The 11,863-nt window shown below is 51.5% G+C and overlaps 1 protein-coding gene across 1 annotated transcript; it reads right to left on the bottom strand.

Annotated features, from left to right (window-relative positions):
- Positions 1-924: 924 nt before the first annotated feature.
- On the bottom strand, positions 925-4,555 carry SLC35C1 (solute carrier family 35 member C1). The gene is made up of 2 exons (XM_063331809.1): positions 3,870-4,555; positions 925-2,045 (listed from the first exon to the last, which is right to left on the bottom strand). The coding sequence occupies exons 1-2, from the start codon at positions 4,417-4,419 to the stop codon at positions 1,486-1,488; spliced, it is 1,110 nt and encodes a 369-aa protein (XP_063187879.1). The 5' UTR covers positions 4,420-4,555; the 3' UTR covers positions 925-1,485.
- Between the last annotated feature and the right edge of the window lie 7,308 nt (positions 4,556-11,863).

Here is an 11,863-nt window from a genome sequence, read left to right as displayed (position 1 = left end):
TCAAGGGTCCCAAGCGGCAGCCTGCAGCGAAGAGGAGCGAGAAGGTACCTGCGGTGATGAAACGCAGGGCGGGACACCCCCCTCCCCAAAATTAGACAGGAGCATATTCCGGGCAGAAATGGAGTATCCTTCTGTAGGAGTGGCCAGCCATCATGCACAGGCAACAGTACGTCACATAGGACCCAAGGGGCAGGGTATGAAGCAGTCACATCAAGGATCGCTACCCAAATAACCCTTTGAATATAAAAGGGCCAGAGGTGTAGAAAGCCGGTGCAACATCACAGATGACTACAGGATGTCGCTGCTGACCCCTTGGATCAGAAGTCGCAGCACAGCGTAACCCCAGGTCGCACTTGCATAGGAGCAGGCCAGGGACAGAGATTTCTGCAGCACTAACTTCAGCAGCAAGTTTCAAGTAAAGGGATTGATGCAGCTGAGCAAAAACAGGATTTTCGGGGGTTGAAGGATTCACCGAGCTGGGCATGAGGGCCATGTTTTAAAGGAACAAGCCAAAAGACAAACTGCAAACACCAGAGGAGATCCGAAGTAGGTATGGAACAAGTCACCCAAAAGAAGCCTAATTAGTAACAACCCCCTTTTGAGACACAAACCTACCCCCTACTCAGTGGGTAAAGAGGACAAGTATTGTGAACCCCGTGAACTGGGATCTCCACCCTACAGAAGGAAGTGCTTGAGCGTAACTTTCTCCCTCCTGCCTGTCACAGAGAGGCGGAGGCCAAGCTTGCTCCTCCCCAAGAAAGGTCACTTGAGAATGCACTGTGTCCCATGAAGGGGAGCACGCTGAGGGAATAAGTTTCATTCCTGATTCTTAGCATGATTTCCTGAGCTAAGAAACCAGGTGGACAGAAACACAGAAGAGACCTCAGCAGGATGTGATATCAACTCTTTGGAAAGGAGATTTGGCAGTGCTGCTGCTTAGGCTTGTACAGAACCAGAACAGAGGGAATTTCCCATCCTTTGCACTGAATGGGGCAACAGGAAGCACAGCTGTTGCCAATCCTTTTACAGCAGAAAAGTTTACTGGAATCTGTCCCCAACACTCTGGCTACCTGCCTCTTCCTTACATGGAGGTTCAGGATTTTGTAACTTCAGACTGCATTCATTCAGTTAATTCTAGATCTCTAACTACACAGAGCTCCCATCCCAGTCTTTGTCTGCTATGAGCCCACCCACCCAGAGATGCAAATTGCCCAGATTAGGTCAATAGCAACATTCATTTTAAAAAACGATCACAAAAAAAACCTGATTGCTCTCTACAACACATGTTCTCCCCAACTTCGATACAGGGCGAGGCCCCATGGATAAAACACGATCCAGTCAGCTCTTTGGCTCTGGTTCCTGACACGGTTCCCCATACATTTTGCAGGTGAATTTTTCCCCTGCTCCTTGCTCCTCTTCTACCCAGGAGGAAAGGAGCACCAAAGGTTAACCCCCCGGGCACAGAAATGGAGGCACAGGAGCCCCCTACACACCAGTCTCATTTCTTTCGCTGCTTTTGACATTAGGATCCTCTTGCACTTTTCTCATCTCCAGTCCTTTCACCCACGTGTAGGCGAAGGAGCCACCCAGAACCATCAAGTTACTCGTCCACCACAAGAAGCTCTTTGTCTCCTCAAAGTAGATAACAGCCAGCACAGTTTGGGCACAGGCCTTGGCTGTCCCAGACACATTGTGGGTGAGCGGGCTAGTGAACTTAATCTGAAGTCCAGTCACATACCCAATGGCAAAGCCAAACACTCCCCCCAGGGTCATCATGCCCCAAAAACTGGGGTTCCCCAGCTTGTCGAAGTGGTAGAGGGTGCGGAACTCGCCCAGCAGCATCATGAGGGGGAAGAACAGGACACAAGCATTGACGTTGTTGTAGAAGGTCAGGCGCCAGATGCTACCATCCACCACAGGCAGGACCTTCTTGGTGTAGATGGCATTGAGCGAGACACACAGGCTTGCTAAGATCCCAAAGAATATACCTGTCCATGACAGAGTGCCTTCTGCTCCTTCCTGGTCAACACCCAGCCAGAAGCCACCTGCAAGCAAACAAATCAGGCATCATCTGAACAACTGCTGAAGAACTCAAAACATACAGTCAGCAATTCATCACCTACCTTAAATTGAACAACCACAACCACAAGCAGAGACAGGCTTAAGGGCTTCCCCTTTCTATTAAGTGAACCCACAAAGTGTCATGACTAGTGTCCTGGAATGATTTATTTTGGGAGTGCGGGTAATTTACTGTGCTATCATTCAATCTCAGAGGACAGATTCCCACACTGAACCAGCAGCATGAGTTTAGAAACCATTACCCCAAAGAGCTGTGAACTAAAGTTAAAGCTATTCTTTGTGTATAGGTCAATTTGAGGAGATCATAGGAGTTTTTTAATTGCAAAACACACAGGTACCAATATTTAATTCCTCAAGGGTTTTTTTTTTTTTTTTTTTTTTAAAAAGAAGGCCTCACAGGCTTTGCTGTGTTGTTAACAGGAAGGGAAAGATAGGTCAGAAAAGATGATGGAAAGATAGTAAACACATGCATGTAATATTAAGAAGCTCAATCAAAAAGAGATCACAAGGCAGAAACTGAGTGCAGTATCTTCACCAAGTTAAACTTCTTTGATGGGTAATGCACTCTTTAACCACCTCCAGAACAGGAGCTACAAGCTTTGCCTCTCTAGGGCAGAGAGGGAGACCTCTCCCCATCCAGCTCATCAGCTAAACATAAAAGGGGAGACGAGCTACTAGAGGAGCACTGCACCGCCTCTCCATTAGCTGCTTCATGTTGGAAGCCGCCTGGGAAGTTACCTGCAAAGCAGCTAACGTGCTTTAAACTAAGCCCAAATACAAATGGGTTCAATGCACAGACATGAAGGACTTTGTGTCAGGCCACAGAGGACGCTTGGCAACGCTGCTATAGGCATATGGGCAATGCCCCCACAGCAAAAGGGGATGGCGCCAGGGGGAAAGAGTCTTAGAGAAACCCTGCAAGGCTGGCAGACGCCATAGTCCTGGGCAATACCCAAACACAAGACTAGCTGAAAGCAATTGCTTGCATCACTTGGGTGGAAAAAACAGTAGTTCTACACCTGTTCACCTCTTTTAAGGAGAGGAGTTTCTCTTGTCTCCTTTTCATCCAAGTCCATCTACTTAGGCACCAAAGTGAACACATGTCCACCTGGAACCAGACTGAAGTCAACCTTTCCCCACCCTTGGCATCTAAATAGCTCTTCAGTGGAAGGCAGCTTGTGGCATTACCTATGTCTTTGGAATGAAAGACTTGTAAGCAATTCCCGTTAAGCCAGTCAATGCCCTGCCCTACATCCTAACCACACAACCAGATCTTCTGGTGGTGTTTTACACTTGGCTTGATCAGCTAACCGTCCATCACATGCATTCAATTGTCTGAATTGGCTGGCTCCATTGTGTGGTCCCAATGGTGCTGACATACTGTTATTGTTACCAAAGTTAATAATCAACAAGCACTTGAGAACAGGAAGAAAACTACCTGCTGTTTCACGGCCTTTGGGGAAAAAAAAACAACCCAAAAAAACCCAAAAAACAAACAAAAAAAAGGTAAGGCAAGTTACATTACAGACTAGAGAGTTTTTAGGGCTCAAAGGAAAGAGGAAGCCATGGTCAAGTAAGACTAATTTCCTTTCTTAACGAGTTACCTACATGCTGCAGACATGCAAAGTGGGTTGCCCAAGGCAAAGCAAGGCATGAACCCAGAGCTACCCCACCTCACCAGGGAGCCACCATGCACATAGGGATGGCTTCCCAAGGGGAAGACACCCCACCCCCTGCTCTCCAAGGCTATGGCCATGGGGTGGGTGCAGCCCCCTCCCACTCCCCCTCACCTATGATGACTCCGCAGGCCAGGAGGGCATAGAGGGAGGTGGTCTGCTTGAGGAGCAGGTAGGAGAGCAGCACGTTGAAGACGGTGGTGAGGGAGCGCCCCACGTTGTAGAAGGCCACGCCGACGTACTTGAGGCAGAGGTTGTTGGAGGTGACCATGCCGATGAAGACAGCAGAGAGGGGCAGGACGCTGCGGGACACCTTGGGGTCGAGGCGGAGGGCAGGCAGGCCAGGGCAGGGGGGCCCGCAGGCCGCCCCCAGGCTGAGGCCCAGGCAGAGGGCGGCCGTCAGGGTGCACTGGAAGAAGGTGACGAAGATGGGGGCGTCGAGGCGCAGCGAGGGGCTGTCCAGCAGGTACTTGTTGAGGAAGACCATGGCGATGGAGGTGAACCAGTAGAGGCAGACCACCACGGCGATGCGCAGGGCCCGCAGCAGGAAGGGCACCCGCCGGCCTTCGCCGTCCTCCGCCGGCAGCAGCGGGTCGGCGGCGCCGCCGCCGCCCCCCAGCGCCATCCGCAGGATCCCCGTCCGCGTCAGCTGCGCCCTGCTCATGGCGGGCGCGGGGCCGTCAGACGACGGTCCCGGCCCCGCCCGGCCCCGCTCCGCCCCGGCCTCCCCCCTCCCGCCGCCGGCCCCGCTCACCCGCCGCCGCCGGCCCCGCGCTTCCCAGAGCGCTGCGGCCCCGCCCGCTGCCCTTTATTCACGCCCCGCGGGCGCCGCTCGGCGCCTCCCCGGCCGGCCCGCCGCCATGTCGGGGGAGGGCCCGGCCCCGCCGCCCCGCCCCGGGGCAGGCCCGGCCGCGGCAGGCGCGGGGGGCACGGCGGGGGCAGCCGGGGCGGTTAGCAAGCGGGGCAGTTTAGCGAGGGACGATCAAGCGAGCGCGTTTCCCCGTGCAGCCAGGAGCGAAGGGGTTGGGCGGGGGCCGCGCTAGGGCGTAGCGGGAGTTCGTGGTCATTCACAGCAGCCAGGCGAGGGGGGTGGGCCGGGGGGCGCTGGGGTGGGATGGGGGTGACTGGGAGCAGCCCCGCTGTGGGGAGCGCCGGCCGGGGTAATTAACAACCCGGGCAATTAATAACCGGAGCAGCCTGGCTCCTATCAGTGCCCTTTAGGTGCTGGCTGGAGCAAATGGGATCTCCGCCTCACACGTTCTGTGATTTTTCCAACATGGATTTTGCCCACGGCTGTGAAGTATGGGTCTGCGCTCTGCTGGCCAAGCCTTATTTACGGAAACAAGGTTCTCATTTTTTGATGGAGGGAAATAAAACCTTCCCGACACAACCTGGATGGGCGTCTGCATGGTGGCGTCTGCAAACGGCTCATAAGGCCGGTACAGGGAAGCATGGGCTGCCTTATTCCCTTTCCTACAGCATTAACTTTGAAGTTTAATGAGGACAATGCCACTGGCAATGCCATTAACTACTTCCATACCGACGTGCAGCCTGTGCTGAACTCTGTGCCGCCCTGCGACGTTGCGAGCAATGCAGAACTAGCTACTTTGAAGGTAGCCCTGGGTAGTGGGGTAAGCTGTGCGCTCACTGTGTCCTGCTGAAGCCGTCATCCCACAGTCCCAAATCATCATCCCATGTATAAAAGACCCATCTGTGCATACTCGCATGCCAAAAGGTCCCACCTTCTCTTAATGGTGCTTTATAACAAAGGAGCCTTTTCAATACCAAACTCCAGCATGTTGTGAATTCAAACTGCTGGACAGGACAAAATAAATTAAAATTAATGCCAGATTCCATGTGGTGGGGGAGGCAGCAGCGAGCTCAGTGTCAAACGTTGGTCAGTACAATCCCACACTCCTTATTTCAGCTGAGACTGCTGCAAAATGTCCAGTCTGCAAAGTCCTGGGGCCCAGCAATTCTCAGAGAGCACAATTAAGGGTATTTCAGAGGCAAGGGCAGCAGTGTTAATTGCTCTCATAGCAGCCATGATCTGGCAGTTGTGAAGGACAGAAGTGTGGCAGGGGTTGTGGGGAGAGTTATGATGTGTTTCATTAGGCCAGTTGATATGGTTGGGAAATGTTTCAGGCATAATGTGCTTTTCTTAAATCTCTGAAATCACACTTGATTTTTTTTCTCCCGCAACTGCATCAGTTGGTTTAGTAAAAGATGTCACCTTTCCTCGTAGCTCTTCCCTTGTGAACAGCACCTGGGCGCTGGTGGGAATCACGTTCCCTCTGGACAGAGAAAGTCGGTGCCTGGGTGTTTGCTCTGGACTGCCCAAGTGCCCCGCAGGGTGACAGAGAGCTCTGGGTATGTGCTGGCCACTTGCTTGCACCCCCGCACCTTGTGATGGGCTGTCAGGCGCCTTTCCAGCCTGGTAGAGCCCTTGCAACCCCAAATGAGTTTTGCCTCCTTGCCTCACCGACCTCCCAGCTCTGCCTATGCCAGCAGCCGGGAGAGCCGCAGTGGTGCCTGGTGTTCGCCCGAGCACACATGGAGCGTGAGAGCAGGTGGATGCAGGCCTGCAGCTTCTGCCATCGAAACAGCAGAGATCATGACTCTGCAGAGGGACTGGCATCGAGGTGGAGGAAGCTGGTATCGATGTGCTGGAAATGACTGACTGGTGTCTCCTCTAGCTCAGCCATGCTTTGATCCTGCTGCTAGAAATGCAGCTAGCACTCTCTTCTTGCAGGCTTCCTATCCTGCGTCTCTTCCCATCCACCTTCTGCCAGCTCCTGGCCCAGCGCTTCTCCCGATAAAAGGCACTGGTCCGGTAAGAAAAAGAAAGTGAACAGCCTGAGTGTGAGGCACTGGGTTGCTTCTAGAGGTCCCCATGGCCTGTTACGCATACCTGTGGCTTCAGCATCACATATTTGTCTTGAATTTCAGGGAAATGACCTCTCCTACCATTAATGTAGCATGTATCACAGTGCCTCTGGAAGAATCAGACCCAGATATAGATCTCTTCTCCTCCCCCCACAACTTGCTAGTGTTGTTCAAACTGTCTTCTCTAAACTAAACACAGAAATTAGAGATGGAAAAAAACCCCAACCCTCAATTCCATCTTGTCCGCTCATTCAGCACATAGAAGATTGCTTTGTCCTGCACAAGTTTGAAATATCCCAATCAATAAAATGTTCATTGCTTCTCCTGGGGGATTATTCTCCAGCCTTATCACACATGTATGGCACGTCTGCATGGGAGAATCGACCAGAATAGCGCTCTCAGCTCTGCCAATATAACTCCACAGTGTTGACAGCGTATTCCAAAATAAAAGTGATTTATTCTCGAATAATCAGGTAGTTCTGTGATACTTGTGCTGGTCAATCTCTTTAGGCAGAACTTGTCTACAGCATGGCAATGGTTCTGACAGGTGCTTTGAATAAGGCTTGCCTAAGTGCAAAAACCGACCAACAGAGTTACTCTGCCGTAGCCATGCCTGCCTACCTGCCTCACAGGGATGCTCTGCTTTGGGGGGAAAGTGATTTAAAGTTGTAGGTGATTTAGAAATTTCAGAGTAAAGGTGGTCATGAACAGGTTATAATGCTATTTGGAGCCGTTGTGACAACGTAGCCTGGTCTCCTGCACAACACCAGCTTGGAGCTTTCCTGAATTAATTCCTGCTTGAATTAAAGCTGATCTTTTAGGAAAAAAAAATCAATCTTGTTTAACAATACTTCCAAGGATAATGAATTCAGTGGGACACTAGCAATATTATTCTGATGACTGATTATTTCCCACTAAATAATGTACACTCTTTTTCATGCTTAGAGTTGCCTGCTTCGAGATTTCAACCTCTGGATCTTGTTACAGCTTTGCTATAGATAAATACATTTAGCTTCCTTACAGAACACGTTTACTATGCTATAGCAGCAGCCATTCACTTCCTTGTGCAGACGAGACCTAGATATTTTCCTGCCCTGCTGCCTGGTTGTATATTAACACAATAGGACATATCGTGAAGAGCCAGCACAGGATTATTTCTGGCTTAGGAGGGTGCTGTTTCGTGCTCCCTGAGTGCTTTCAAAATAAACAATTATCGCTAGTGGAGGTCTGAGGCTGGAAAACAAGCAGCTTTGACGGGCTCCTCATGTTGGGAAATCTGGCTGCCTCGGTAGTGTCCTTGTTCCCATGTCCTGCGAGATGCCTGTGCGGCTGCCGGTGGCAGGCACACCTGCCTGCTGGCCAGCCAACACCCACACCCCCACGCACACTCCTGCATCTCATTTAATCCTTTCCTATGTGAACAGAAAACCTTTTGAAATATGACAGGCGGTGCTCCTCTGAGGAGACAGCACTCCCCTTCCCCCTTAAATTATGTGACCTACTTGAAAGGAAGCAAATCAGCTGATAACCAGCAGCCCGGCTGATAAAATAGCAATAGGTTTTGGGGTGTAGGTCAAACCCAGTGGTGAGACAGCATAAATCGCATTTCCTGGCCACACAGGAGACCTGGACATCCTGACCAGCACATTAGTGTGGGAACAGATCCTTTGTAAGTCATGTAGAATAGCAAACACAGCAGCAGAAAATACCACCAGTTTTTGAGTATTTCTGGGTCTTCAGGAAGACCATTTTGGGGTTAGAAGTAGGGCTCATTCCACTACCTGGAATGGGAAATGGGAAGAAACTAGCTCAGCAGTGAGGTCATTCTGGTGTATTTAAGGTTATTGTTCCTTTTGTGTACGGGGATCTGATTTCCAGTTAACACAAACATCCCTGATGCAGATGTTTATAAAGTGTGGGACTAATGAGTCAAAGCATGTCTAGCTTTATGTATGTATTAACACATGTACATGTGTATGTACAAACACATATGTAAGTATATGTATACCTGTACATATGCAAGTATATGTATACCTGTACATATGCACATGTGTGTGTATGGTCCGCCTGTGTATAGTCAGTGTGACCCCACAATGGCATCCGAGCAGGAACCAACAAACCAGGAGGGTTCACCTGTGACAGGAACATTACTTTCCTGGACTTAGGGGTGATTCCGCTGGTTTGCTGTGTACCTCAGCAAAATTAGCTTGAACCTTCAAGATTTCAAGTTTGAACTGCAGATATTGCCGGGTAACAACAGGTCTCAGCTGTCACACCGTTATTTCATATTTGCTGATAATTAATACAGGAGAAGGAAGCCAATGCAAAATCCAAGCCTCATTTATAAGGTCAGAAGAGCTGGATCAGATCTCTCTCTGCTAGGTGGTAAACATGAATCGGGGTGAGAGAATAGAAAATCTCTTAGTATTGTCCCCAAACAACGCTTGTTTCTAGCACCAGCATTTCCCATTATGATACAGCGTCTTTCCAGACTCTCCCTGATTCTCAGGAGAAATGCCCGTGGCAGGGTAGTGCTGCCATAGCTCTCTGTTGTGCAGGATAATAAATGTCTCCGCAGTCGCATCGTGGGGAAACACGGAGCACCTGGGCAGTACAGTGCAGAGGCAGCCTGGTGTCACTGCAAAATTGGACCAGGTTTTGTCCAGGTGGATTTATTAGCTGTGGTTCTTTGCCAGACTTGTTGGCCCAGGCAGCTGCTGCAAAGATGCTTCAGTGCCTGCCCCAAATGATGTCCTCCAGCAGCTTGGTGGCACTAGCTGGAGAGTGCTTGGATCCAGCTGCACCCAGCTCAGACAGCTTCCTGGACCCTAGGACATGGGGGACTCATGCAGAGTCTGCTGGACCTCAGCCCAGGAGGGATTAACTCCCAGCTGGATCCAAACCAGTTCTGTAACTGGATCAAAACCAGCATCGCCTGGGCTTTTCAGCCTCTGCATGTCTGGTGCCAGGCGCCCTGGAGCAGTCATGCTGATTCAGCTCTTTCTGGAGGCAATGGGGTCCAACGGGACTTCTGCGTGGGCTCTGAGCCACACCAAAGCAGCCCTGGGCTTTGCAGACACGAGCCACTTCTGGAAGCAGTGCAGGTGCCCCATCAGCTAATAAATTCGACCACGTGTCAGACGGTCTCTGCATCTGGGGCATGCTTAATCCCCAACCTGGATTATCTGACTGCACGTAAGTGGAAGAGTAGTGCGTAAGAAATAGTTAATGATGGTTTCTCCTGGCTGTCTTGCTCTTTCTTGATTTCCTCAGGACTCCTGCCTTCACTGGGGAAGTGGTGGGGACCAGGTTGGGCCATGGGCAGAGACCGGAGGTGAAGGTGGCAACAAGTTCCTTCCACCCCCAAACTACAGTATCACCATCTGGCAAATCTCTGAGCCTGGATCCTTCTCCTGTCCCGCTCCTCCGACGTGAAAGTCAAGCTCTGCCTGAAACAGTCACACCTGAGACCCGACTGAGCATCTGCACCAGAGGTGCTGGGGGAATGAGCTGCATTATAAAGTGTGGTTGTGGCAGAAGTGACACTAGAGGGCAGGGCTGGCACACGGTTGGAGCCTTCCCAGGCAGGGATGAGACAAGCCTGGGGCTGGACGGGGGAGGACTGGGGCGCAAGTGGACAAGACTGGGGCGAGGCTGGGGCAGGACTGGGGCTGGGGTGGAGGGAAGCCCTGGCCTTGCTGTCCCGCTTAGCCTGCCCCCTTGCAGCCGTGGGAGGCAGGAGTGGGTGCACAGCACCCAGCAGCGAAGACCGTGAGCTCTGCAACTGCTTTCTGAGGTCCATGGGGATGCTAAGGCATGGGGCACATCTCCAGCTGCCCACGCTGGGCTTCTCTGCTAAGCGCTTGGCCTCTGTCACCATCCAAGAATGGTATGAAATCAGACCCCAAGGGCCCTTGTGTCAACTTCCAAATCACAGCACGACACAAAACATCACGGATTATATACCCGATTCCTGAATGTTTCCCGTGCACCCCCCACTCTCCACCTCATCCCTGTGGGCTGCAGCAGCCTCTGCTTTCCACCCACACCGGGCAGAAAGAGCTGGCTGGGACCTGACCGCCTGCAGAGCAGGAATGACTCAACAAGGCAGGGTGAAAACTGGCAGCCTGCGGCAGGGAAGTGAGTGGTTAGCTCGGCACGAGGAAGCTGCTGCTTTGTTCCTCTGGCTCTGCAGAAAAGGGAATAACCTTGGGGGAAGGTGTCCCTGTGCCCATCCTGGAGTGGTCCCCAGTTTGGAGGGATGGCTCTGCTTGCAGTGGCTTGGGACCAGCCGTGACGCAGCAATGCTGAGCTCTTTGCTTGGGGCTGGAAAAGGCCCCGCTGCCGTGGCCGGGTCAGGCGAGGGAGCAGCAGCCCGGCTCCCCAGGAGCAGGGCGAGAAGGTAGCGGTCTGTGATTTATGAGGCAAGTCCTTGGAAACTCTCCGAAACCAGTGCTTAAGTGCTTCTGAATGGCAGCATTAATTACTATTAAAAACACACATTTATATCTCTCTCACCTGCTTTAAATCCTGTGAAATTAGATTCCCTACCCATCCCTTCCAGCCTCAGTGGCAGCTCAGGGTGTTTTATAGGCCTATAAAGCCCCGCAGTACCTGCTGTCTACATGGGCTCTTATTTACGAGGCCTTTAACAGGCTTCCTGGCTGCACCATCTGAGCCCCCTGATCATTTCGTCTCCGTGTCCCTTGGAGGCAGCGGTCCCCTTGGCCACCCCGCCGGCTGTTCCTCCCCACAGGGAGCGGCTGATGCAGAGACCCGGTTACCTGGGGTGGGATCAAAGCCATGCCGGGGGTCCTGATCAAAGCCATTTCCACCATTTCCAAAGCCATTTGGCCCAGCCTCTCTGATTTTATGTAGAAAAGTGATTCAGCGAGACAAGCGCCTCGTGACAGGGTTGTGAATGTCCTCGTTTGCTTGTCCTTTACAGCAGAGTCATGCCAGGCATCACCGAAAGTCACCCGGCACCTCCCAAGGCTGGGAGATGAGCAGCCCTAAACCCCTAGGTTTACTGAGCACAGAGGCAGTAGTTTGTATGTATGTAAAGTTATGTTTGTGTCGGTCCTACATAAAAAACAAATATAATTTCCATGGTTTATACTTTCTTTTTGGAGGGTGGAGGCAAAATAAGTAGATGTATCTTAAAATAGCCAGCTTTTCCCTAATGGTTTGCAGACGTTTTGCAACTCATCCTATATTGAATG

The sequence above is a fragment of the Chroicocephalus ridibundus genome, chromosome 4 (genome assembly GCF_963924245.1).
Source record: "Chroicocephalus ridibundus chromosome 4, bChrRid1.1, whole genome shotgun sequence".
Taxonomy (NCBI): domain Eukaryota; kingdom Metazoa; phylum Chordata; class Aves; order Charadriiformes; family Laridae; genus Chroicocephalus; species Chroicocephalus ridibundus.
The sequence above is the reverse complement of the archived record's forward strand: the minus strand, read 5'-3'. Positions and strand labels throughout refer to the sequence as shown.

What these genes read in the sequence shown, in the direction of transcription:
- SLC35C1 (XM_063331809.1), bottom strand. Translation starts at nt 4,419, where the DNA reads ATGAGCAGGGCGCAGCTGACGCGGACGGGGATCCTGCGGATGGCGCTG. An exon ending in GGCCTGCGGAGTCATCATAG is followed by an intron (nt 2,046 to 3,869) that starts GTGAGGGGGAGT and finishes GTTTGCTTGCAG; the next exon opens with GTGGCTTCTGGCTGGGTGTT.